General features: G+C 50.9%; 10 protein-coding genes across 10 annotated transcripts; 4 read left to right on the forward strand and 6 right to left on the reverse strand.

Annotated features, from left to right (window-relative positions):
• Positions 1–176: 176 nt before the first annotated feature.
• Positions 177–1,287, reverse strand: K444DRAFT_645120 (putative Rhamnolipids biosynthesis 3-oxoacyl-reductase; the record flags this gene model as incomplete). Its single annotated transcript, XM_024885051.1, has 4 exons — positions 177–520; positions 634–814; positions 862–1,015; positions 1,067–1,287. The coding sequence occupies 4 exons, from the start codon at positions 1,285–1,287 to the stop codon at positions 177–179; spliced, it is 900 nt and encodes a 299-aa protein (XP_024733297.1).
• A 316-nt stretch (positions 1,288–1,603) lies between these two features.
• On the reverse strand, positions 1,604–3,070 carry K444DRAFT_645121 (NUDIX family hydrolase; the record flags this gene model as incomplete). Its single annotated transcript, XM_024885052.1, has 3 exons — positions 1,604–2,574; positions 2,624–2,661; positions 2,769–3,070. The coding sequence occupies 3 exons, from the start codon at positions 3,068–3,070 to the stop codon at positions 1,604–1,606; spliced, it is 1,311 nt and encodes a 436-aa protein (XP_024733298.1).
• Positions 3,071–3,391: 321 nt separating this feature from the next.
• On the reverse strand, positions 3,392–4,633 carry K444DRAFT_535688 (NAD(P)-binding protein; the record flags this gene model as incomplete). The annotated part of the gene is made up of 4 exons (XM_024875309.1): positions 3,392–3,690; positions 3,744–3,792; positions 3,932–4,356; positions 4,405–4,633. 4 exons carry the CDS (start codon positions 4,631–4,633, stop codon positions 3,392–3,394), a joined length of 1,002 nt encoding a protein of 333 aa, XP_024733299.1.
• Positions 4,634–4,928: 295 nt separating this feature from the next.
• On the reverse strand, positions 4,929–8,680 carry K444DRAFT_62545 (ARM repeat-containing protein). Its single transcript, XM_024882527.1, has 4 exons — positions 8,175–8,680; positions 6,323–8,124; positions 5,182–6,271; positions 4,929–5,040 (listed from the first exon to the last, which is right to left on the reverse strand). Exons 1-3 carry the CDS (start codon positions 8,455–8,457, stop codon positions 5,273–5,275), a joined length of 3,084 nt encoding a protein of 1,027 aa, XP_024733300.1. The 5' UTR covers positions 8,458–8,680; the 3' UTR covers positions 4,929–5,040; positions 5,182–5,272.
• Positions 8,681–9,413: 733 nt separating this feature from the next.
• On the forward strand, positions 9,414–11,517 carry K444DRAFT_536327 (cyclin-domain-containing protein; the record flags this gene model as incomplete). Its single annotated transcript, XM_024875365.1, has 5 exons — positions 9,414–9,778; positions 9,830–10,345; positions 10,375–10,403; positions 10,842–11,400; positions 11,454–11,517. 5 exons carry the CDS (start codon positions 9,414–9,416, stop codon positions 11,515–11,517), a joined length of 1,533 nt encoding a protein of 510 aa, XP_024733301.1.
• Positions 11,518–12,024: 507 nt separating this feature from the next.
• K444DRAFT_616225 (uncharacterized protein) lies at positions 12,025–12,945 on the forward strand. Its single transcript, XM_024880885.1, has 4 exons — positions 12,025–12,272; positions 12,330–12,342; positions 12,398–12,553; positions 12,603–12,945. The coding sequence occupies exons 1-4, from the start codon at positions 12,117–12,119 to the stop codon at positions 12,626–12,628; spliced, it is 351 nt and encodes a 116-aa protein (XP_024733302.1). The 5' UTR covers positions 12,025–12,116; the 3' UTR covers positions 12,629–12,945.
• Positions 12,946–13,130: 185 nt separating this feature from the next.
• K444DRAFT_566973 (uncharacterized protein) lies at positions 13,131–14,152 on the forward strand. The gene is made up of 4 exons (XM_024877147.1): positions 13,131–13,191; positions 13,407–13,628; positions 13,683–13,776; positions 13,824–14,152. The coding sequence occupies exons 1-4, from the start codon at positions 13,181–13,183 to the stop codon at positions 14,028–14,030; spliced, it is 534 nt and encodes a 177-aa protein (XP_024733303.1). The 5' UTR covers positions 13,131–13,180; the 3' UTR covers positions 14,031–14,152.
• K444DRAFT_566976 (uncharacterized protein) lies at positions 13,844–15,619 on the reverse strand. The gene is made up of 2 exons (XM_024877148.1): positions 15,233–15,619; positions 13,844–15,178 (listed from the first exon to the last, which is right to left on the reverse strand). The coding sequence occupies exons 1-2, from the start codon at positions 15,263–15,265 to the stop codon at positions 14,219–14,221; spliced, it is 993 nt and encodes a 330-aa protein (XP_024733304.1). The 5' UTR covers positions 15,266–15,619; the 3' UTR covers positions 13,844–14,218.
• A 242-nt stretch (positions 15,620–15,861) lies between these two features.
• Positions 15,862–16,841, reverse strand: K444DRAFT_666026 (uncharacterized protein; the record flags this gene model as incomplete). Its single annotated transcript, XM_024887153.1, has 3 exons — positions 15,862–16,205; positions 16,267–16,595; positions 16,637–16,841. The coding sequence occupies 3 exons, from the start codon at positions 16,839–16,841 to the stop codon at positions 16,107–16,109; spliced, it is 633 nt and encodes a 210-aa protein (XP_024733305.1). The 3' UTR covers positions 15,862–16,106.
• A 703-nt stretch (positions 16,842–17,544) lies between these two features.
• Positions 17,545–24,348, forward strand: K444DRAFT_535502 (amidophosphoribosyltransferas-like protein; the record flags this gene model as incomplete). Its single annotated transcript, XM_024875291.1, has 8 exons — positions 17,545–17,669; positions 17,724–17,777; positions 17,832–17,872; positions 17,930–18,601; positions 18,655–21,341; positions 21,394–21,479; positions 21,561–24,134; positions 24,189–24,348. The coding sequence occupies 8 exons, from the start codon at positions 17,545–17,547 to the stop codon at positions 24,346–24,348; spliced, it is 6,399 nt and encodes a 2,132-aa protein (XP_024733306.1).
• Positions 24,349–24,541: the final 193 nt, after the last annotated feature.

Genomic DNA, 24,541 nt, shown 5'->3' on the forward strand with positions numbered 1-24,541 from the left:
GACTCATTTCGCGTTGTTTCGCTTGTTTTGTTTGTTTACTGAAAGATAGGAGGTGTTGCCTTAGAAGTAGCAGTTCGAATCCGATGCACGTGGCTCTGGGCTGGACCAGCCGAGACCGCCGCCCGAGGCTTGGTTCATTCTATGGTTACAGATGAAAGCAATGAGCGAACAGGGACTTATGTACAGGCAGGAGAGACCAAAAGATTTCCTCCGTCCGGATAGAGCACCTGCCCGTTGAAAAACTGTCCTCCTGGGCCGGCGAGGAAAAGTACCGCAGCACCCATGTCTGTGTCATGGCCATAGCGTCCTCTCGGGTTCGAAGCCTCACTGTCCAAAGAGCTCTTCTGATGCTCGTTAGATCCGCCGGTCGTCATCTCCGAAGGAAACACCCCTGGAGCGATCGAGTTTACCCGGACCTGAGTCTCTATGAAAGTCGTGGCCATCATCCTGGTCAAGTGCAAGAATGCCGCCTTGGAGGATGCATAAGCAAACTGCCCATTTGAGCTCCCCTTCATCACCCCTTTTCGAAGAAGTCGGTGTTAGCAACTGCCTGGTAGAGCAAGGATGCGGCAACAGCGAAGACTCTTTTCAGAAAAGACCAAAAATCGAAAACTGCTAAAAAAAACTACTAACCTGAGATACTTGTAATGTTTATAATGCTTGGAGTGAAGTCTGGGATGCAGCCGTTAGCCCTTGCGAGCAGTGGGAGGAATGCTGCTGCGACGAAGAATTGTGACGAGACGTTTGTTGAGAAAGTCTCTGCCCAAGCTTCTGGATCGGATTTCATCAGATGATCTGAGATGGATTGCGCAGACTGCAGGTATTGTCAGCTGAGTTCCATAGCTCCCAATGGTAAAGTACCTTGAAGTCTGGCTTTCCATTGGAATATTTGGTGTTGTCATCTCTGGCAATGCCCGCGTTGTTGACCAGTAGCTGAATTCCCCGCACCTCCGTGTCTGCAACTCTGTTGACAAGCCTCTGGATGCCTTCTTTCTTGCTAATGTCTGCTGGTACACTGATTGATCCATTAGGACTAGAACTATATGATGGTCATCACATCACATACGCAATGATATCACCTGGACCAGTGCTATACTTTTCAACAACAGCGTCGAGAGCTTCCTTGCGTCTACCAGTAATGTAGACAGGAGCTCCATTGGCAACCAGAGTTTGAGTGATCATGAGGCCAATTCCAGTGCCTCCTCCGGTCACTACTGCAGTGTAGAGGTCGACATTGAAGAGCTTGCTGGCCTTCAAGTCTTCGTTTCTAGCCGCGCCGGTAGCCATGGTCCGAGTGATTGCTGGGAGAAAAGATCTGACGAGATTGTTCCGAATTGGGTGGTACAATATTGACCACGTAAATAATAGCAGCAATTTTTTTAACTTGAAATTAGAAGAAAATGAGGTTATGGTTGCAGCGCCGTCCGGAATGACGTCCAAGAGTAATGACGTCGTCAAACTCATCGTAACACCCCAAGTCTAAGTCGAAAGTACTGACAACTTCAATTAATTTACATGCGATACAAGTAAGCAAATCCTGTCCGAGATGTTGCCCGCTGGTATGGTGAGGTTTTAACGTCTGAATCGGTTTCTCCACAGAGAATCACCGCCCAACTCGCTGACGATATCTCCTGACAATGTATAATCCAAACAGTATGGTTGTTATGGCTCTAATTCCTGCCGAGATCCAAACCCCCCTTCTTGCCATGGCATAGTAATTCTCGAGTAGAATTCCCACCGCATAAGATCTGGTGGCATTCTTTCCTTTCTTCGAAGCCTCCATGCCCTTGCTGAGCCCCCCGATGAACCACGGATTGTCGCCGGAGACTGCTTCCGTCTCACTGTCAATAGCAGTCTCATTCTTCGGCTCACTGCTTTGTAGACGGGCTTGATTCTTCCGCTTGAGGGGGATGGTAAGAATGTCGATGATGAATCGGACATCCCGTGAGGTGAACGTTGGATATGACCACAGCTCAACTGCATTGTACGGTGGAAGCTGGTCGAGGAAATCGGCTAGCATCCCGAGTGTTAATCCCCAGAGAAGCAAAGGTCTGTTACTGCCAGCTACTCCAGCGTGATCTCCCAGGTACCAGCTGTACAATCTGGTTGTTAGAGAGGCTTTCAGCGCGGGATTCTCTTCCGGGGGCGAAAAGAACTCGACTGTAGAGCTGCAGTATAATGACTCCGACGGCGTCAGCCTGATTGCAGAGAACCGCATCTTGCCCAGGATAGACCTTATAATCGTCTTCAAGAAGACGCTACCTCGATGGGCAAAGCGATCCGAGACATCGACATACTCATGCGTCCTTGCCGATGGAGCAAGCAAGACTCGAAGAGGTACCCAATGGGTCGACGCTACCTCTGTTGGCTGCAGTTTGAACGCTGGAATCTCAGGTCCGGTCCATAGCCAGACAAAGGGACATAGTACCATGATGGGCTGCCGGCCGAACGAGGTGCTCACCACACGTTCAGGCAGATTGCCAATAAACAATGCGTGGGGAGAAGTGAGATCAAAGCCTATCTCTTCAGAGGTTTCTCTGATTGCGACAGCTTTATCAGATTCATCTTCCTCATCTATTTCTTAATTAGAACCAGATTGATCCTGGGACGACTGGTACAATACCTCTCTTCCCACCAGGGAGGGCAACATGCGCCGTCCACCTTCAAAATTAGTAACGTATTTCTTTAGGGAGAGGGGAGCACGAAATATCCTCCCGTCCAGTGAGGCGGGGAACGCGCGATATAGGACAAAGAAATGGCTTGGTTACCGGTCTCCAACTCTTGCGGCTCTTTTGATGAATACGCATTCTGGATCGCCATGCTGGACCCAAGACTGTGAAAAGAAGCCGTCTAGCCGCTCAGTAGTTGAGCCACTGTGACCACTCTCTTCCAACACAGCAGCCTCGTGCTCGTAGCTGGGCCTGATCCGCAAGACAAGAGCGACGGATGCCCTCTTCTTGCAGCCGACCGGGTTTTCCACTTCTGGATACGGGTTCGCATATAGGTCTTTCAGGGTATCCCTAAGGGAATCAATGAGAGTAGGCCCCCGGGTTGAGTTGCCGCTGGACATCTTGCATTCGTGGACTGTAGAAATGTAGTTGTCATTGAGATTTGATGCGTCAGCCGTGCCGAGGCTTCAACAAAAGCCACTGAAACGAGCAAGCGAGCCCCTATGCGAGCCTCTTTTCTGCCGAGAGCGCTTAATATCATCCCGATGAGTGTACCAGTTTCTTCTGGATATTCATATACTTAATCGGTATTTCCTCGGTGAATTAATACCACCGACTTCTTAATGTTAAAAAGCATTATAAAGATTTATATAATTTCTAGTGTTGATTGCACAACCAATGTTTCCGTCTTCGACGGGGAGAATTTGAATGGCCAACACAATCTACATCGACATGCTCTTCAAACCATCCTCCAAAATTTCCGGCAACTTAGTCCACCCCGACCTCCCCATCCTATGCAACAGCTCCTCCTCTTTTACCGTTGACACCTTACTCATATCTTCGCCGAGACCAGGCACATCTTCAGGAAATTGGTGCCGAGGTCTTATTTCTCTCAATACGGCAAGCACCTTGTTCCAATTATAAGGTTCTACCCAACCAAAAAGTCTCTGGTTTTCAACGTCTGGATATTTTGCTGCTGCGACATGTAGCCGGCCCGTATCTCGGACGTCGATGTAGTACTCTTCATTTTGTTAGCGTACATCAACAGAGTGGAGAAAAAAATGGACTACTTACGAGGCAATACACCGAGCAGTGCTTTCACATTTCCACTATAAATAGTAGGCTGTTTCCCAAGAAATCGCAGTCAGCGTACTTCTTCAAAGTATAATCAGGAGCATAATGTTCCAAGAACGGCTGGACATCGGTACAAACCAGGGAAAGGATACTGAAGAGGGAACAACACCCGAGAGGTTAGCACTTACCACACATTTTGCCGTCGAAGACACAATATCAGGAGTGATTACCGGCCCAAAGTTTGTGGCAGGAAGGACCGAATTGATGCTGAAACCAGGCTTTTTCTCGTCCCTGAATTTCCATAAAGTTTTCTCCGCCTCTGTCTTGCTGGCGGCATACACGGTCCAGTGATGAGAGTCTCCCCAAGGTTCGGGTGCCCAGGCGGCTTTGACGTCCTCCTCGTTCCAGCTGCTTGAGTCAAATGAACAGGGAACATTTGGCTTTGGCATCGACACTGCAACGGAAGAGCTAGTGTAGACGAATCTCTTGATACTTGGCACGGCGAGACAGGAGTTTAAGATACTCGTGGTGGCATTTACTGTAGCCGGAATCACTTTGGCCGGGTCCTTGTCAAAGCTCAGGATTGAGGCTACATGTGCAACGGCATAGACTCCTGTGAGCTGTTAATGGATGTTCCAGAGGATGAGGGTCATTTAAATACCTTTCACGGCTTCATCGAAAGCACCTTCGACGGTGATGTCTGGAACGGCCACAACTTCCACTTTACCCACACCATATTTTGAGTCAAAAGTCTTCTTGATCGCATCAACTTTTGAAACTTCTCTAGCGGTCCCTCTCACTCTGTATCCAGCTTCGAGAAACTGGTCTGCAACGTGCGATCCAAGGAAGCCGCTAATACCAGTGACTAAAACAACTTGATCTGAAGCCATGGTGAACAATTATGGAGAGATATTGCTAAGAACCTTACCTGAATAGCAGGTCCCAACAAGACCTTTATACATTATTCCGGGGCCGGGCGTCATTGATGTCAAACCGCGTCTCGGACATTGAAAGCCACGCGAGTGTCGGTTTCGCTAGTTCGAGAACACAGCACTGAAGGACTCTTTGACCTTCCAGCATCATTGGTCCCGCAACTGTGCTTTATTTAGCTACTTGATTTGGCCGCATTATGATTGCGTTTTTGGATACGAATGCGACGTCCTTATTCGCCCTCGAGTCATGCGGCAGAGGCTGATATCAATATCGTTACACGAACGGACTTCCCCCCTAATCCCCGTGCCGGAACCGGAGAATCCGCAGGATAGGAGCAATGCCCGATGAAATGTAGATTTGTTCGCTATGTCCCAGTTAGAAAGATGAAACACAAATCAAAGCTGACGGGTCAAGAATGTGAAATATCCGCTTCTTGTATCTGTCGCAGAACGATGTTGAATTATTGTCATAAACACCCTGAGAGGCAAGAATGTTGGTTTTATACAATTCGTGATTTTCATCTCGCATCGAACACTTCCCCGCCGAATACGCCATGCAACATCATTTCATTAAGAAATCCTCCGCCGAGATTATCTTCAATAACTCTGTTTCATCTGCCACAAAGCAGATTTCGCCCTCTCCCTCACATTAAGTTCAGGGTCCTGCTCAAGCATCTCCAATTTTTGAAGAAACCCAAGCTTCTTGAGAGAATCTGCGCGCGATGCGCAGGCCTCCCCATCGCCATGGTCATCCAGCCAAGTGAGATTGGTGACCAACCAGCAGAGCGCTAATCGTACTTCAATACTCGGGTGGTTGAACTGAGGCACAAGCAATTTCAACAACTCGGTCTGAGAGATGACTATTTGTCGGTGACGAGGAATGCTTGCAGCCATATGAACAAGAATATATCCCACGGCGATGATGATCTCGGACTGAGGAGGCACGATTCTGGCCTCGGGTGTTGAAGAGTTCCTGCGATTGGTGTAACTGTTAACATGCCTCGGCCGGAGTTTCGATGCTAAGATCTCGAATACTCTGTCCTGGCCAAGAGCGTTGAAGAGGAAATCGATCATCTCCGTTGTGTCTGATGTCCCACCGTTGCCAGCACCACCTATAAGGTTTCGAATGAAGTCGAGCCCTTGCTCTTGCACGGCAATATCATCCTTCCGGGCCTTTCTAGCCGGATTCGTTTCTGCATCTCGCAATGCAGCAAGGCGAAGTTCAGCTTGTTGGACAGACTTGCTCCGACTACTGCTTGGACGTGAATTGTTTGAGCGACCGAAGGATGTCCCAAATGCAGTATCAACTTGGTCTTCGAACTGGTCCATTTCAACGTCCTCATCCATTTCATCATTTGGGGTATGAGATCGTTCGCCTTTTACCCTTGAAGAAAGTAGAGCTTCGTCTTCAGTATCGTCACATATTAGTTGTACAAGCCAGCCCTGGCCGAGCTCCTCGAGGCACAGCCGCTTCATTTCGTTGTCGACCCCCTGAACAAAGTGCTTCAATGCCCAGAGAGCGTTGAGCCGTAGTTTTGCGTTCATTGAGTGGGCGTGCTCACAGAGAATCTTGAGAACGCCAGCTTCAGAAATATGCTGGGAGTGGGTTAGATGTGTGCTACTACTTAGAGACTATAAGCTGCTCACCTGACGCATTGGGCTGACTTCCGTCAACAGATTGCAGACGGTTGCTGTGGCGGCAATTTGGATCTCGATGTCTGGATGTTGAAGGAGACGGAATACAGGCTCAGCCACCCCGCTGTCAATGAGTGTGGTGCGTAGGACGCTGACGGACCGAGACAACGCGCGAACGGCACCGCATGCCGCAATCAGGACATTGACTGGGTTGATACCATAACCCTTCTTAGATCCCTCGTCGGGAGAATGACTGACAAGCTTTTCAGATTTGTCGGCCTTTGGTGATGGCTTCCCCGGGGATGAGCTCATTGATTCAACGATATAAGGTACAACTCCTTGGTCCACGATTGCTTTCCGGTACTCATCCTTGAAAGGAACAAGTGCTGCAATTGCCTTCAGGGTACTCTCCCTAACCTTTATCTTGTGAACTAGAAGAGGAGATTGGCCATTGCGGCCTAGTCGAGGAGACGGGCCATCAACCCCCTGCCCGTACTCCTCGCCAGCTGGAGACCATGGATGTAGATTTGCAGTCTCGGGAACGGGATCGTAGGAGACTTTCAGCATCTTCGCAAGTTTGCTGACAACACCAGCGTCAAAAGCAGCTTTTTGGAGGTATTCGCTGTCTGTAATCAACATCGCCAGGATGGCAGGAGTACGTTCGGTGATCGCCCTTTGCAACAGTAGGTCCTCTTCCTCTCGAAGGCTATCCTTCCCCTTCAAAGGAACAACGGGATCATCCAACAGCTGGACAAGAAGCGGAACAACGAGTAAGCCAATCGCAGTCTCTCTGGTCTTGTGGGTCAAGCCAGCTCTGTAGAGAACCGTCAAGACAGAGGCAGCCATCAGTCGAGTCATGCTAGTCTGCGATCTCAGTAGTAGTATAAGATATGCTATCAAAGGACTTTCTGGCTCTTCAGGGTCGATCGTAATGTTATCAAGGGCTACCGTACTGCTGTCCAAGCCGGGAGAGTCGTTCCAACTAGGAAGCGATGCTCCGTTATACTTATTTGCTGCAGCTCGTACTGAGGGGGCCAGATTTTCTCTGGAACCAGATGTGCCAAGGGGTGGAAAGGCAGAGGCAGAGGCGGATGTGCTCTTGACCTGGTGGAGGGGCACAAAAGGTAACAGATAGTCCACAGCGTTGAGTTGAGTTTGTCGAACGCTCAATCCGGCGGCGTTGAAGGCGTTCCAAGCCGCTCGAGCGTTTTGAGTTGCAACAAGGTCGGTCGGTTGAGACATGGGGAAGATTGCGAGGATAGATGCAGAGTAGAGCAGTTGGGAAGCCCTGAATTTGGAGTCGGTGATGATGACTGCGATCGCCTCCAATATTATAGCAAGCTTCCCACCTGAAGGGGCCGCCGAAGGGAAATATTCTTGCAAGCCATCTCTTTGGGCTAGGATCTCCGCACCGGGTATAACGAGTCCTTCTGCCACAACGAAGCTTGCTAATTTGGTAGCAAGAGCATCGAGAACCCCCGAATTCGCAAGGCCTTGCTGGTGGCGCTCATCGAGGCAGATCCTACTGATCAAGGACGCCGCAATTGATATTTGGGTTTGAACGGACGCCGATAGAGAAGATTGTGATAGTATGCGATATAGGGAGTTTAGATGCTGGCGAGTGAACAGGGCGTCCGCGATTGCACTGGTGCTGAGGACATGTGCGGTTGAGGCCAAAGCCGATGAATCCGCAAGATTCGAGAGGGCACGGAGGGAGGCCAGGACTAATTGAGATGGGTTATTCGAAGGACACATGTTCGACAGGATCGCTGGCAAGACAGAGGCGGCCTGTAGGGGGGGAAGGAAGGGGGGGCCTCCTGTATACGGTCAGTAAATTTAGAGAAGTGTGGACTGAGCTATTCACCGAGAGCAATGCTTGCTATGACCTGCAGACATTGCAATCTGACCATCTCCTCCTCACTGAGAGGTCTAGAGGCAAAGCTATGGTCGTGCGACTTCCCATCCTGTCTAATTCCATTCTTATTGAACGTCAAGCGGATGATGGGCTCCAGAACTCCCAACGTAACGACGAGCTCCTTCTGCGGAGGGTGGCCCACGATCTCGTTCTTCAGAGCCCTCAAGACTTCTATCTGCTCGGCATTATTCCTCGCGCTTCGGATCTGTGCTACCCAGGGAGGTCGGGCCATTTTAGAGAGGTTGTGGATGGGAGGCGTGCATCTAAATAGTGAACCCTGATCGGGACGTAATTGAAGCTCGTGGCGCGACCCGTGAAAGGATATTGTACTGATTCGAGCCGTCGAAGGAAACAAAAGCCTATAATGATTCGCCTCGACTGTCCACTACTCGTGTGAATGTCGAATCGACGCGGCTGTTGCTGTGAATAGCTCTTGCCCGACTGTTGTCGCCGAAGGAAGAGGCTACAAGCAGATCAGGCTCAAATTGTTCTCGCGGCTTCGGAGAAAATGGCCGTCAGCCTCGCCAGCACTTTTGCAGAACCCCAAAGCACGTCAACGCGTGAGGCCCTTCTGCGTCTCCCTATACGCTGGTATGGCATTTCCCAACCACTACTGTCGGCAGAGACTACCTATGTAGTCCTTCGCGTGGTGGCCCTGCCCGCCGCCTTGACGTCTCGATCGCATCCGGACTCTCAGCTACATTCAGTAGTAGCCTGACGTCTGTTCGTGAAGTTTTTTCTTGAAAAATCTTTCCAAATTGCCTAGAAACTCCTTCAAACCTGAAGTACCAACAAACCACTTACGAGCCACGAACAACCCCACAATTCGGCACTTTATTTGCGCCCTGGCAGACTTTTTGCACTTGCATAATAGCCATATCAGCTTCGAGCGATCTAGAAGACAGCCCACAACCCCACTCTCCACAAACATCCAGGTTGGACGACGACAAGGAATTTGACCATGAGTACATTCTCGGGACAATGTTGAAGCCATTGACACATCCTAGAGCATCGCCAGCGTCTTCGCCCAAGTTCCACTATGCGCCGATATCAAGATCACTACCAGGATCACCATCAACAAGAGATCCAAAATCGAAGCCCCAACGTCTCTACTCGAAGCCCGTGTTAGCAAACCGAGTACAATATGTTGACGCCGCAACTCAGTGGAGTCCTCGTATGAACTCCAAGATGGATCCTCCTCGCACAGAACCTGTGCGAGTAGAGGCTCCTCCTCCCCAGCCGGCGGCGTCAGCTCCCCCTATTGTCGCCCCGGCGCCTCCCTCCCCAACAAAACCGATCCTGCAGCCCGAGTCACCGGCACTGAAAAGACGACAGTCTCAAGATATACCAACGGCATTGGTTAGCAGTAGTCAAACCCTCCCACCGAAGCGCGCGAAGTCGGATCAAACTCCCGTGAAGGTGCTGCCTTCCAAATACGAATTTTGCCCTGTGGACGATATGGTTGTGGTTATTTCACACATGATATCAGAGCTCATTGAAACCAATGATCAGCTTCCTCTGAGAAGTGGGGTTCTCACTCGTTTCCATTCAAGGTGAGATGAATGCTAGCGTTGAGGGAGACCTTACATACTGATGTTGTGCAGGACTCCACCTGGGATATCCGTTCTTGATTACCTCCGGAGACTTGCTAAACATGCAACTTTAACACCACCTTTACTGCTATCAATGGTCTATTACATAGACCGGCTTTGTTTACTATACCCGGCGTTTACGATTACTACTCTTACGGTTCATCGATTCCTGATTACGGCAGCGACTGTGGCAGCGAAGGGTCTGTCAGATTCCTTCTGGAACAATGCTACATACGCTCGAGTTGGAGGGATTAAGATAGCGGAACTTGGGCTCCTCGAGCTCGATTTTCTTTACCGACTGGATTGGAAAATCGTACCCAATCCGGAGACCCTCGTTGATTACTACCGGGGATTAGTGGGTCGAGCGCCAGGTTACGAAATAGAGGATGAGGGTACTACGAGCTGTTCAGACGCAGAAGATGATGAGGACGACATAGAGAGCCCTGAGGAGGTGGCCAGTTCAGCACCGGCAACGGAGAATACAGACGTCCAGTGGAAGCAATGGATGGATGATGTTTCAATGCAGCAGTCGGGAGCCTCTCATGAAGATAAGCCAGCATGAAAAAGAAGAAGAGATGGGGAGAATGTAGATACGATGCTATACCCTGGGTCACTTCATTTTACTGGGAGCACTGGGAGGAGATTGGCGTTCAATGATAGGGTGGTGGAATCTGTTCTTGGCGTTGATATTTATGTATAGAAGGGTGGAGCAATTGCATAGTCAAAAGAAGAAAGGAGGGAGGTGGATTTGGTTACTCGCGGTCCGCATGTTTGGTTTTGACTGCAATGCTGGGAAAATTACATATACCCTTTCAGCACTGCCACTTAATGGATGAGATTCCTCTGCAACATGCGTGACTTGCTGCTCACTTTTGGACTTTGCTTGCATTTTCACTTTGCTTGCCACACTGTACCTACCACATGGGAATCTACCTGAGGCAATAGTTCGGTTCGGTTCGGCTGAATATACTCTCAGCCTTGTCGTGCCTGAGGTAGAAAGTTGAGAAGGCTGCATAACGTCAAGTTGTTCTTCCGGACTCTCCCAGCTTGATTGCCCGCCATTTCAAGATGAAATTCCTACCAATTCTGGCTGCGCTCTGTGCGCCAGTATTTTCAGCTTCATCTGATCTGATAGACAGCACAACTGTCTACATTCAATCTGTAGAATCCACCGCAGCACCCGCCATTCCTCTCGCAGAGATCAAATATAATCCATCCACCCTTTCCGCCGAACTCGCTTCATTCGATTTCCCCGAGCTAGATCCAGAATCCAAACTTCTTCGAGTGGGAGTGTACGATGTCGCGACATCCAGCTGGAAATCCTCGACTTCAACAACCTCTGCCGAGAGCTTCGCGAAAGGTTACTCGCCCACTTTGGTACTGTCGTTGGATGCGCAAGGGGGTGTCATTGGTGTCAGCTTGAAGAGTGCGAAGATTGATGCTGGGCAGACGAGGGACTTTGGGCCAAAGGTTAAAGTGTTGAAGACAGCGAAGGCGCCAACGCCCGCGTTGAACAGAGCCGTTGTTCTGTCTCCGGAGGGCAAGCTGGAGGAGCCTGTTGCTGAGAAGACGATGTTGCAGAAGTAGGTCTATCCTTTTATCGAAACCCGAATGGCATTTACTAACATAATATTAGGTATTGGTGGGTGCTGCTCGCCGGCGTTTTACTTCTCATGTCTGGAGGAGGAGGAGGGGAATGAGAGTGGATTGCCAATTGACTAGTTTGGTATGAAAAGAAAAATATGTATCAAATCCAGGAATGAACTCTAAGTGAAGTACTACAAAGATGCTCGAATTGGGACTTCTCTTACTCGCCTCTCACTCGCCTATCGTGCATCGAAAACAGAGGCTGCCTGACATATCCCAAGACAAGTAAACCTTTATTCAGGAGCTGATTACTCCCCTTAAACCTCAAACCTATACTTCAGATTCCTGTACTATGTCACGTCGGAAAGTTTGGTCCCCAAAGAATTGTCCGACGCGACCGTCTCATAGCTAGCTCCACACTGTAGTACGTCTGAAATTTAGATAGAAATGTCAATAAACATGCGGTCCGCTACATATTTGCTCTTTTATCCGGATTCAAATTGTCTGACACCAACTCAATTTCATCGTATCTAACCTTGGAGGAAGGAGAATGTTCGTCACGTGTTGCCTGGCCAAAATCGCGTCCTTCCGCGCCAAAAGGCTGAAATCTCGCGGTTCGAGCTCTCTCAAACAAAACAATCCACTTCCTTCACAACTGCGCACTTCACAACTACCAACTCAATCAAGCAATCACACTTGAAATCACTTCAAAATGGCCGACACAAACGGTTCCGCTATGAACGAGAATGTGACTGCCACTGCCACCGCAGTTGAGGGCAAGGGAAAGGGCAAAGCCCCCGCCGGCGCGCAAACCCACGACGAGGGCATGGACGTTGATGAGAGCTCCAGTGAGGAAGAAGTTGACGAGGTATGCTCAATAGACCGACTACTCGAAGTTTAGCGCATCAACTAACATCTCTTACAGACCGAAGCTGTCGGTAAGATACTCCTAGCAACCGGTTTACCTTCACACCTTTGTTGATATAAGTTTAGCCGATGAGCCTGATGAGGATAATATGGAGGAGATCGACCTGGATAACATCATCGGTCGCCGCACTCGTGGCCGCAACATTGACTTCGCTAAGGCTGCTGAGGAGCTCCCAGAGGAAGATGAAGATGAGGATGAGGATGATGATTTCGAGGCGCCAGGTAAGATCGAAAGAGTACAAGAATCTATAGTGTCTAATAGATGCAGCAGATGAGGATGAGGAGATGAAAGACTAAATCCTTGGTTGAAGACGTGATCAGTTTTGGTGGACTTTCAATGCAAATCCTGGACAACATCGCATTTGTTGGACATGGCTAGTCTATCCGAACTGAACTGCTTTGACTGGATACTTTTCTTCCCCGATCGTCATCAAAAGCACATTCATGCATCTTTCGTTTGTCGTCAAAAAGTTATTCTCCAATAGCACTGCATTATGAGGTTTCTGGGCATGAGACTACGATTGATTTGCGGAATGGCTATAGGAGGCTCCCTGGGTTTGGTGTACTTTAGAAAGGGGCGTCGAGAGGCATGCGAAAAAAGATGATATGAGCCAACTTCTCCACTTTGAATTGTGAATGCAGTGCCAATCTCTTTGATTATCTGAATGAGAAATCAAAGTCCATCTTGTTCAACTACTAAAGCATTTCAATTATTGAGAAAACGTGGCTTGTTGCCATCAAAGACCCCTTTGCCAAATCTTCCATGGGTGATGCGGTGGCTTCATCTGTTGCCCCAACCGAACACATTTCCAGACGTACAATCAAACTTCCACCTCAAACTCCACAACCATGGCATCAAGGTTTGTTCCCTTCCTCCTCCCTCCTGTCTACCTTTCTCTTGGCATAAATCCAATATTTGGCGCTCGTTAATTCCCTTTTTGGGCGTGGCGCTTTTCTACCGTTATGTGCGCGTGCTCTCAAGCCCTTCAACCCATATCCAAATCCCCGCTCCTGCATCCCCTACCACATTTCCTCTTCTTCTGGAAAATCGCGCTAATGATTCTTCTCTGAAAAGCAGATTCGGGGCCTCCTCCCTCCACCAACGCGATCCCCGCAGTGCCCTCTTCGAGAACTACAACGGCGGCGGGAGCGAGAGGAAACCAGGGACCGCGAGCCCGAGTCGGCCGGGCGCAGGCAGTTATGCGGGGGGGTACGGGTATGCCGGTGCTGCGAATGGGTCAGCTGGAGGACTTGGGGCAGGTGCGCTGGGGTATAGGCCAGCGACGCCGAATTCGAGGTGAGTTGTGGTGTTGAGGGAGAGGATGGGAGGGGGGGCTAATATGCTGTGAAGGGGACAGTATAGCGATGCTGTGCTGAACGAGTTAGAGAGCCAGAACGATGGGCAGGTTGAGGGGATAATGGGGAAGGTTAGGCAGTTGAAAGACGTGTGTGTTCTCTGGATGAAGAAGGGAGTTGTGCTGATTGGAAGCAGATGACAGTAGCGATTGGGGACGAGATTCGAGAGAGTTCAGCACTGGCGGAGAAGATGAATGACTCGTTTGATAGTACGAGGGTCAGGTTAAGAGGCACGATGAACAGGATGCTCTTGATGGCAGAACGAACAGGGGTGGGTTGGAAGGTTTGGCTTGCATTCTTTGCTGCTGTTGGGTTCCTCTTTTTCTACGTATGGGTATTCTGAGAGTTAGGAACTGCATTCGCTTTATACGGTGGGCATTGGGAGAAAGAACAGAAGAGACAGCGGGATTGCATTAAACCAGGCGTTGGGCGCTGCTTGTAAGATAAATCATTTATTGCTTCTAGCCGCAGGGAGGCTATATTAATACCTTTGATTTCTGGAACGATGCCTATTTGAGGATGTTTTCCCGCTTACGAGCGCCTGTTTCTGCCTCGTGGAGCACCTCTCGTCCTAGGACTGCTGCCAATCTGGCTGCTCCCATTCGACATGAGGCTTCCCAAATCCATGCTGTTCTGGGTTCCATCACTCCTGACCATACTCGTAGTCACAATATTCCGTTGGGGCAAGCGCCCATCATCTAGGCTCTCATCATCACTGCTGGTGAGCTCAGCCTCTGTGTCCGTATGCTCGTAGCTCCCAGCCTCGGCTTCAGGAATGTCTGCATCCAGATCCGCATCCATGTCCATATCCATATCATGGTGGCCTCTTGCTTCGTGGACTAGGTCCTCTTCCTGAAGCATCTGGGATTGGTCCTCTTCATCAACAGTCGATCCGCCATCGTTACCAAATCGAGCGGCTCGAACGTCCTCTCCACGAATTATAGCCTCTCTGTAAACATCATCAGGAATTCGTGCCGCTAAGACGCCTCTGGGAACATCCTCGACATCATTCTCTTCATCCTCACTCTCGGGACCATCGACGTCTGGATTTGTTGTGTCGGCTTCGGGAACGTCGTTGTCGAGGTCTCGCGCTTCTTCCATTTCGGGGTCCATCCCCTCGCCCTGCAACAAAGCATCGACACCTTCAGCTTCTGCCTCTGCGAGCTCTTGTGCAAGCGCTTCGCGTCGCAAAGCTTCTTGGTGCTCCTCCATCTCCCTCTTCTCCTCGCGTAGCTGGTGCAAGGACTTCGGTATGCCGGGCGGCTTGATCCACGAATTGCCATAATTCTGGATGTTCAGCTTCCTCCGCTCCATGTATTCCTCGTCCAATCGCAATCGGACCAAGGGCGTCCGATGGAGCGCATTGTGGCGGCGGTGTGGATGTGGTCCTGCATTCTGGCCTTGCGTGGGCGGGTCATTGGCGTTGTTGCTGGCTTCGACAAAGGGGGGGGGATTGTTGGACGTGGATGAGGTGTACCACAACGTGTAGGACTATGCATGTCAATAAATTGGTTTTGGAGACACGACCGCGGGAGTGAATCCTACATCCCGAGGTTCCAGATTCGGTAGGGAGAGCATTTTGGTGGTGTCTTGGTGAATGAGTGAATTTTGTGGTAAACATTCACGTCGCGTTCCCCCTCTCCACGGTCCGACTCGGCGAGGCTGAGCCTAGCCCGATTTGGATAGGCAAGGCTTGCAAAAGGCTGTGTTCCTGTCAATCCCTCGTCAATTCCCCGCCCTCTCCAGCCCCGGACGGCTCAACTCCATCGGATCTCGAAAAGGGCAGTATTCAGGCAATTCTGACCGCGTTTCGCACCCGGTTCCTCTGTGAGATGTGACTCGATGTCCCAGTTTCCTTCTCGTAAGTACATGCGGAACCCGGGTTTTGCCCACTGTGCCCAGGCTGTGCGTGCGCGTCATGCTGAAGACGACTCAGCTGCCATTATTGACCGCCCTTTGGGTCTTTGGGGCTCGAACTTTTCTTCTTTTCTTCTTACAGTACAAGCCGCTTTTCCATGTCTTCGCTGGCCGGGCGGTTCCTATTGCGCCCGATTTCTCTGGCTCTCTGTCCAAGATATTCCGTCGCCCGTGGTCACGAGCCTTGCCATCCCCCTGGTCATCCGCAGAAACATGTCGCGAATTCTGATTTGTGCGCTGGCGTGGGACGTTCAACAGGGGGGGGGGGGTCCACGACAGGGGAGAAGGGCTCCTCTCCCACCAGGATCACACTGCAATCTTGATATCCAGAGCCCGTGATTGGCTGCAACGAGAATGGGACGATGGGCAATGTGTCATTTTTTCACACGAACCCTCGGTGCGGGGTGGTTCCCTGCCGGCGCCGCAGCCAGTCAGCGAGCCGGGACAAAATCTTTTTCGATGCAAAACCGTCCGCTTCAAGGCTGGCACCGCTCTAGCTAGACTAGCTCCCAAGAACACTCCTCGACCAGCAGCCAAGTCTCTTGGACACTTCTCTAGCCTGGACCTGCTCAGCAGCTAGCCCCTTAACCCAATCGACCCCCTGGCAAGGAGCAATAAGGTTGTCCTAGCTCAGCGTCTGCAACGGCGATATCGGATCTCACTGAAGAAAAACTTTCGCGGCGGACGGCGCTCCCAGGGCCATTCTCCGTAGGGCCCAGAGGGCCAGGTGCACGACCGTCCATGACCGTCGACGACCCAGACTTGAGGCTACTTTGCCACCCTCCCATTTGCTGGGCGGCGACCCTGCACGTTGCAGCGAAGCAGGCTGCTGCTGCTGCTGCAGTGCTGCACATCACGACATATGCAGCTCGAGCTGCAGCCTGCCTCGAAGCTGTGGCCCTTGTGTGGGGTCCTGGAAACCTTGTCCTCGAAAAAGAGTTTCCGAGGATCGAAAGCCCATCGGCTATTATATCTCGCCTGGATGCGATGACTGCTAGAAAAGGTCACTCGAGCATATCACCACTTACTCACCTTGGTCGTCCTCGGCAGGAGGGGGGACTTGGACAAGGTGCGAGCCCGTTCTGAGTCCTCGCGACCTCGCCGGATCTGGGGGATGGACAGGTCTTCCGATAGAAGAAGATATGCAGTTGGAGTGGGGACCACACATGCAGAACCACGTCCTAGATGTGAAATCCAGTAGTCGTAAGACGAGGCCGGTACAGGCCGAAGGGAACATTGGAGGAGTAGCACTTGGACCGTGCCTAGCTCCAAGGTGTGGAGGGGCTCTTAATTCCACACACCAAATTCTGTACAGTAATAAAAAGCTTTCCCCCCCCCCCCATTGTGCCTGTTTTCCCTCTCCCCCATTACCAGCCCGACCGTTCCTTTGCAAGAGCAGTATTGTTGAGTTGTGAATAAGGAACACAGAGCAGCGTGAGTGCCATGATGCTTCCCCTCGTTTCCCACTTGATATCCCCGGATGCCGCCAATCGCCTGGTTATCGCAACGGCCGGCCAGCGTGCATGTCCATGCAGACAGCCGCTCGGGGTTCAATGGGCCTGATAGACCAATTCGGTCTCTCTCCATCCATTTGCCGGGTCACAATTCAGTCGGTGGCAGCAGGCTGTTAATCTTTTTGATCTTTTGGATTCACTTTCAACAATCGAACCACTCCGAGGCAAGCGACATGATCGTCACGGGCGATCCTTCTACTAAACCGCCCATCCAGCCTCTCCAACTTTTCCCACCACCCAGAAATCCACTTCCGACCAACACTCCAGTTGTGGCCATCTTCCGACACTATTTTATCAGTTGCTAACGCAATTTGCAAGACAGAAAACATCCATTGCAAGGCCTTCTGTGCAGTTCCGATACACACAAGACGGCTTTCACTCTCCCGCAAACGATAAACGCCTGGAATCGCCGCTACTTTGCCTGCTATGGCAAGAGCCGACGATTTCAACGATAGACAAAACCAGATCGACGCCGAGAATGAGCCATACCATCAGTATGAGTATCAAGCGGAGGGCAACGGCTCTTGGGCGGGAGCGCTCCCGGTGAAGCAGTAAGTTTTCCCTCAATTTGTCTGCAGGAGCAGCCGGCTGACCAATGTTCATAGGGGCTTGTATGACCCTGATTTGGAGAAGGATGCTTGTGGTGTCGGCTTTGCATGGTAAGCTTTTGTTCCTGAAATCTGCCACCGAGCGCAACGACTGACCCTTTCCAGTAACATTAAGGGCAAGGCCAGCCACAAGATCGTCAGCGATGGTATGCCCTTATACATATTTCTAGAGGTCAATCAGCTAATTTTTTTCACCTCGGCAGCGCGAAATTTGCTTTGTAACATGACCCATCGCGGTGCGGTGGGTTCAGATGCTCGAGACGGAGACGGTGCAGGTGTTATGACCTCCATTCCCCACAAGTTCTTCATCAAGAACTTCGAACGCGAAACGGATATCAAGCTTCCACCGATGGGACAATATGCTGTGGGCAATCTTTTCTTCAAGCCAGATGAGGAGACGTTGCACGAGTCAAAGAGACAGTTGGAAGAGATCTCAGAGTCACTGGGGTTAAGGGTATTGGGATGGCGAGAGCCTCCTAAAGATTCTACTCTTCTTGGTCCTGCTGCTGCTTCGCGTGAGCCTATTATTTTGCAGCCGTTCGTCGTGTTAGCATCTGCGTACGGCTATGGCAATTCGCCAGAGACTACAGATCCTGACCATTTTGATGAGAAATATTTCGAGAGACAACTTTACGTGCTACGAAAGCGTGCGACCCATACCATTGGTCTCCACAATTGGTTCTATCTTTGCTCCCTTTCCAACAAGAATATTGTCTACAAGGGCCAGCTTGCTCCCGTACAGGTTTACGAGTACTATTATGATCTGGTAAATGCCGACTACGAAGCCCATTTCGCTCTTGTACACTCTCGCTTTTCCACAAATACTTTCCCATCTTGGGACCGCGCTCAACCATTACGGTGGGCAGCTCACAATGGTATGGAAATATTGTAGCACCCACCAAGAAACACGCACTAACGACTAATCCAGGTGAAATTAATACATTGCGGGGCAACAAGAACTGGATGCGCGCTCGTGAGGGTGTCATGCAATCCGACATTTTTGGTGATGAGCTTGAGACGCTCTATCCCATTGTTGAAGACGGTGGATCTGATTCGGCTGCTTTCGACAACGTTTTGGAACTCCTCACCGTGAACGGTGTCCTCTCTCTTCCCGAGGCCGTCATGCTCATGGTCCCAGAAGCATGGCAAGACAATGCCGCAATGGACCCTGCCAAAGCTGCATTTTACGAGTGGGCTGCTTGTCAGATGGAACCTTGGGATGGACCTGCTCTCTTCACCTTCGCTGACGGAAGATACTGTGGTGCCAACCTAGACAGAAATGGTCTCCGACCCTGCAGATACTATGTCATGGACGATGACAGAGTCATTTGTGCATCCGAAGTTGGAACTATGCACGTCGACCCCGAGCGAGTTATTCTCAAAGGGCGTTTGCAGCCTGGAAAGATGCTGCTTGTTGACACCCTTGCCGGCCGCATTATCGACGATGCTGAGCTGAAGAGCACCGTTTCAAACCGCCACAATTTCCGCGCATGGCTCGACAAAGAGCTGATCAGCTTGCCTAGAATCCATGAGGATCTGCTCGCCAGAGGCACACTTGATCTGGCAGCCAAGCCTGATTCTGCTCCCATCCAGGAAGATGCGATGCTGAGAGCATTCGGATACTCCTTTGAGCAGGTCAGCTTGCTCCTTGCACCAATGGCCTCAGATGAGAAGGAAGCACTTGGGTCTATGGGCAACGACGCTCCCTTGGCGTGCCTTGCGGAGGCACCTCGCCTACTTTACGAATATTTCCGGCAGCTCTTTGCACAAGTCACAAATCCTCCAATCGACCCCATTCGAGAGGCCATCGTTATGTCCCTGGAGTGCTATGTTGGCCCTCAAGGCAATTTGCTGGAAATGGACTCATCCCAGTGCGGGCGCCTACTCTTGCCAACGCCCGTTCTCTCGATTTCCGAGTTCAACGCTTTGAAGAATATCAACCAGCTTCACCCTTTATGGACTGTCAAAGTCATCGATTTGACCTTCCCCAAATCCGAAGGTACCAAGGGTTATCTCAAGCACTTGGATTACATCTGTGAAGAGGCAACTGCTGCTATCGCGAACAAGGACCGCATTATCATTCTGTCTGACCGTGCAACATCCGCCGATCGGGTTCCCGTTTCGGCTCTGCTTGCTTCTGGCATGGTTCACCATCACTTGGTCAACAACAAGTGGAGATCACTCGCTGCTATCGTTGTCGAGACTGCAGAGGCACGCGAAGTCCACCACATGTGTGTTCTCGTAGGATATGGTGCCGACGCCATCAACCCATACCTTGCCATGGAAAGTATTATCAAGCTCAACCGCGAGGGTTTGATCAGAAAGAAGCTCAGCGATGAGACGCTCATTCGAAACTACAAGTATTCCGCCGACGGTGGTATCTTGAAAGTTATGAGCAAAATGGGCATTTCTACCTTGGCCAGTTACAAGGGTGCTCAGATCTTCGAGGCACTCGGTGTTGATGATACTGTTGTCGACCGATGCTTCAAGGGCACCGCAACCAGAATCAAGGGCATTACCTTCGAGCTCATTGCCGAAGATGCCTTCAGGTTCCACGAGAAGGGATTTCCATCTCGATACACTGTCAGCGTTCCAGGTCTCGTAGAATCTGGAGAGTACCATTGGCGTGATGGAGGAGAGCCCCACATCAACGACCCAACCTCTATTGCCAACATCCAGGATGCTGTCCGCACCAAGAACGACAAATCATACGAGGCTTATTCCCTCGCTGAGTACGAGCAAATCAAGGCATGCACCCTCAGAGGTCTCCTCGACTTCAAGTTCGATGAGTGCTCCCCAGTGCCGATCGACCAAGTCGAGCCATGGACTGAGATCGTCCGCAGATTCTGTACTGGAGCTATGTCCTACGGCTCAATTTCTATGGAGTCTCACTCAACGCTCGCCATTGCCATGAATCGACTTGGCGGAAAGTCCAACACTGGTGAAGGTGGTGAGGATCCAGAGAGATCCGAGAGAATGGAAAGTGGTGATACTATGAGATCAGCTATCAAGCAGGTCGCATCCGGACGATTCGGTGTCACCTCCAACTACTTGGCCGACTCCGATGAACTTCAAATCAAGATGGCTCAAGGTGCTAAGCCCGGAGAAGGTGGTGAACTTCCTGGCCACAAAGTATCCAAGTCCATTGCTCGTACTCGTCACTCCACGCCTGGTGTTGGTTTGATTTCCCCACCACCGCACCACGACATCTACAGTATCGAGGACTTGAAGCAACTCATTTATGATTTGAAGTGCTCCAACCCTCGTGCACGAGTATCCGTTAAGCTTGTCTCTGAAACCGGCGTGGGAATTGTTGCTTCTGGTGTGGCCAAGGCCAAGGCAGATCACATCTTGATTTCTGGTCACGATGGTGGAACCGGTGCCTCTCGATGGACTGGTATCAAGTATGCCGGTCTCCCTTGGGAACTTGGTCTCGCCGAGACTCATCAAACTTTAGTTTTGAACGATCTTCGAGGTCGTGTTGTTGTCCAAACCGATGGTCAACTTCGAACTGGCCGTGATGTTGCTGTCGCCTGTTTGCTTGGAGCAGAAGAATGGGGCTTTGCCACAACCCCTCTCATTGCTATGGGCTGCATTATGATGAGAAAATGCCACGTGCGCTCCCTAACCCACCCTCTGCGATGGCCCATACTGACTTATAATTTAGTTGAACACCTGCCCGGTTGGAATTGCAACTCAAGACCCCGAGCTCCGCACAAAGTTCAAGGGCACACCTGAGCATGTCATTAACTTGTATGTTCCCCTTACCAAGAAACTCAATAGTTCCCTCCCGAAAGGATACGTGATGAGCGATTGCTAACCCCTCCTGTGCAGTTTCTATTATATCGCTAATGAATTGCGAGCCATCATGGCAAAGCTTGGCTTCCGTACCATAAACGAAATGGTTGGCCATGCTGAGTGCCTCCGAGTTCGCGAGGATCTGCGCACGAACAAGACTCAGAACATCGATCTCTCATTGATTCTGACCCCAGCGCACAAGCTCAGACCCGGAGTAGCTACCTTTAACGTCCGAAAGCAAGACCATCGCCTCTACGTCAGACTGGACAACAAACTTATCTCTGAGGCCGAACTCACGCTCGACAAAGGCCTGCCTTCTCGCATTGAGTGCGACATTGTCAACACGGATCGTGCCATGGGGACATCCCTATCCTACCAGATCTCCAAGCGTTACGGAGAAGCTGGTTTACCCATGGATACGGTCCATGTCAACATCAAGGGCTCTGCTGGACAGTCTTTCGGCGCCTTCCTCGCAGCTGGTATCACCCTCGAGCTGGAAGGCGACTCCAACGACTATGTCGGAAAGGGTCTGTCCGGTGGTCGCCTCATTATCTACCCTCCCCGTACTGCCGTTTTCAAGGCAGAGGAGAACGTCCTCATTGGCAATGTCTGCTTGTACGGTGCTACCAGTGGAACTTGCTTCTTCCGAGGAGTGGCGGCAGAACGTTTCGCGGTTCGGAACTCGGGTGCTACTGCTGTTGTTGAAGGTGTTGGTGACCATGGTTGCGAGTACATGACTGGTGGTCGTGTTCTCATTTTGGGAAGCACTGGTCGTAACTTCGCTGCTGGTATGTCAGGTGGTATTGCTTATATCCTTGACATCCAGCAGGACTTCATGTCGAAGCTCAACCCTGAGATGGTCGAAGCTTCAGGCATTGATGACCCTGCCGAAATTGCCTTCGTTCGAGGCTTGATCGAAGATCACCATCACTACACCGGATCTGAACTTGCAGCTCGCGTCCTTCTCGATTTTAATAGAGCCCTTCCTCGCTTTGTCAAGGTCCTGCCTGTCGATTACAAGCGAGTTCTTGAAGAGGAGGCCGCCAAGGCAGCTGAGGCAAAGCGTACTGAGTATTCGCTCCCTCTTCTCCCTAGCAATCCTGTCCGTGAAGTTCACGAGAAGAACTTGAAGGAGAAGCATCCCCACGAGAAGAAGTCCGACCTGCAGGACATCGAAGAAACCGTCGGTGACGCTGCCGTTGAGAAGAAGAGATCTCTTGTCCTGGACAAAACCAAAGGTTTCATGAAATACCAACGACGATCCGAGAAGTATCGCTCAGCAAAGACTCGAACCAAGGACTGGGCCGAACTTTCCAAGCGTCTTGACGAGGATGAGCTCAAGTACCAGGCTGCTCGTTGCATGGACTGCGGTGTTCCATTCTGCCAGTCTGACTCCGGATGCCCTATTTCCAACATCATTCCGAAGTGGAATGAGCTCGTCTTTTCGAACCAGTGGAGGGATGCTCTCAATCGTCTTCTCATGACCAACAACTTCCCTGAGTTCACTGGACGTGTCTGCCCTGCTCCCTGCGAAGGTGCATGCGTTCTTGGTATCAACGAGGACCCCGTCGGTATCAAGTCCATCGAGTGTGCCATCATCGACCGCGGTTTCGACATGGGTTGGATGACCCCACAGCCTCCCAAGGTCCGCACTGGCAAGACTGTGGCTATCATCGGATCAGGACCAGCCGGTCTTGCTTGCGCTGACCAGCTCAACAAAGCTGGCCACACGGTCACTGTCTATGAGCGGGCTGATCGCTGTGGTGGCCTTCTCATGTATGGTATCCCCAACATGAAGCTCGACAAGAGGATTGTCAAGCGTCGTACGGACTTCATGGCTGCCGAAGGAGTCACCTTCAAGACCGGGGTTGCAGTTGGACAGGACGTCAAGCTCATGGATTTGAAGGCAAAGAATGATGCTGTCGTTATTGCAACAGGAGCTACTGTTGCTCGTGACCTCCCCATCAAGAACCGAAACCTTGAGGGTATCCACTTTGCCATGCAATTCTTGCACAAGAACACAAAGTCTTTGCTTGACTCTCAGCTTGAAGATAACGCCTACATTTCGGCCAAGGACAAGCACGTTATTGTCATCGGAGGAGGTGATACTGGTAATGACTGCATTGGCACCTCTGTCCGTCACGGTGCCAAGTCCGTCACCAACTTTGAGTTGCTGCCACAGCCACCGAATGAGCGTGCTCGTGACAATCCTTGGCCACAATGGCCCAGAATCTACCGTGTTGACTACGGTCACACTGAGGTCAAGCAGCACATGGGCAAGGATCCTCGAGAGTACTGCGTCATGTCCGAGGAGTTCGTTGACGATGGGACTGGGAAGGTCAAAGGCATCAACACCATCCGTGTTGAGTGGACCAAGTCTGCTACCGGTGGTTGGGACATGAAGAAGCTTGAAGGCTCTCAGCAATTCTTTCCTGCTGACCTCGTCCTCTTGTCCATGGGTTTCTTGGGACCTGAGGATCGTGTTCTTGGCGATGAGATTGAGAAGGATCCTCGCAAAAATATCAAGACTCCTCCAGGAAAATACCACACCAACGTTGAAGGCGTCTTTGCTGCTGGTGATTGTCGTCGTGGACAGTCGCTCATTGTCTGGTGAGTTGTATCCCCAATCGTCTGACTAATTTCTACCTACTGATAAACCCTCAGGGGCATCAATGAAGGAAGACAGTCAGCTCGCGAGGTTGACCTCTATCTTGAAGGATCCTCCAGCCTTCCAGTCACCGGTGGTATCGTCAAGCGAACTGCGCATGAGATTCTTGGTCGTGCTGAGCGCGCTCCTATCCAGGCCTCTGCTGTTGCTGCCTGAATGGCTTCGTGGTCGTCAGAGTGTTTTTGTCGGATGCCAAGGGAATGGAATATGCATAAGCGAGGGAGAAAAGTCAATGGGTTCAAGATGATTGATGAGGGAAACGTTCACGATTTTGCTACGAACGATCTTCTACGAACGATCTGCTACGATACCAGAAGAGCATGGCGGAAAGAATCGTCGGTCTTGGTTT

The sequence above is a fragment of the Hyaloscypha bicolor genome (genome assembly GCF_002865645.1).
Source record: "Hyaloscypha bicolor E unplaced genomic scaffold K444scaffold_118, whole genome shotgun sequence".
Classification (NCBI taxonomy): domain Eukaryota; kingdom Fungi; phylum Ascomycota; class Leotiomycetes; order Helotiales; family Hyaloscyphaceae; genus Hyaloscypha; species Hyaloscypha bicolor.

Bases quoted from the DNA above. Each gene is read 5' to 3' on its own strand.
- K444DRAFT_566976 (XM_024877148.1), bottom strand. From the start codon at position 15,265: ATGCTCTCCCTACCGAATCTGGAACCTCGGGAT. The intron at 15,179-15,232 runs GTAGGATTCACT...TGACATGCATAG, and splicing joins CGAATCTGGAACCTCGGGAT to TCCTACACGTTGTGGTACAC.
- K444DRAFT_616225 (XM_024880885.1), top strand. From the start codon at position 12,117: ATGGCCGACACAAACGGTTCCGCTATGAACGAGAATGTGACTGCCACT. The intron at 12,554-12,602 runs GTAAGATCGAAA...TAGATGCAGCAG, and splicing joins TGATGATTTCGAGGCGCCAG to ATGAGGATGAGGAGATGAAA.
- K444DRAFT_566973 (XM_024877147.1), top strand. The intron at 13,629-13,682 runs GTGAGTTGTGGT...TATGCTGTGAAG, and splicing joins CCAGCGACGCCGAATTCGAG to GGGACAGTATAGCGATGCTG. The intron at 13,777-13,823 runs GTGTGTGTTCTC...GATTGGAAGCAG, and splicing joins AGGTTAGGCAGTTGAAAGAC to ATGACAGTAGCGATTGGGGA.
- K444DRAFT_62545 (XM_024882527.1), bottom strand. From the start codon at position 8,457: ATGGCCCGACCTCCCTGGGTAGCACAGATCCGAAGCGCGAGGAATAAT. The intron at 8,125-8,174 runs GTGAATAGCTCA...CGTATACAGGAG, and splicing joins CATAGCAAGCATTGCTCTCG to GCCCCCCCTTCCTTCCCCCC. The intron at 6,272-6,322 runs GTGAGCAGCTTA...ACCCACTCCCAG, and splicing joins AAGTCAGCCCAATGCGTCAG to CATATTTCTGAAGCTGGCGT.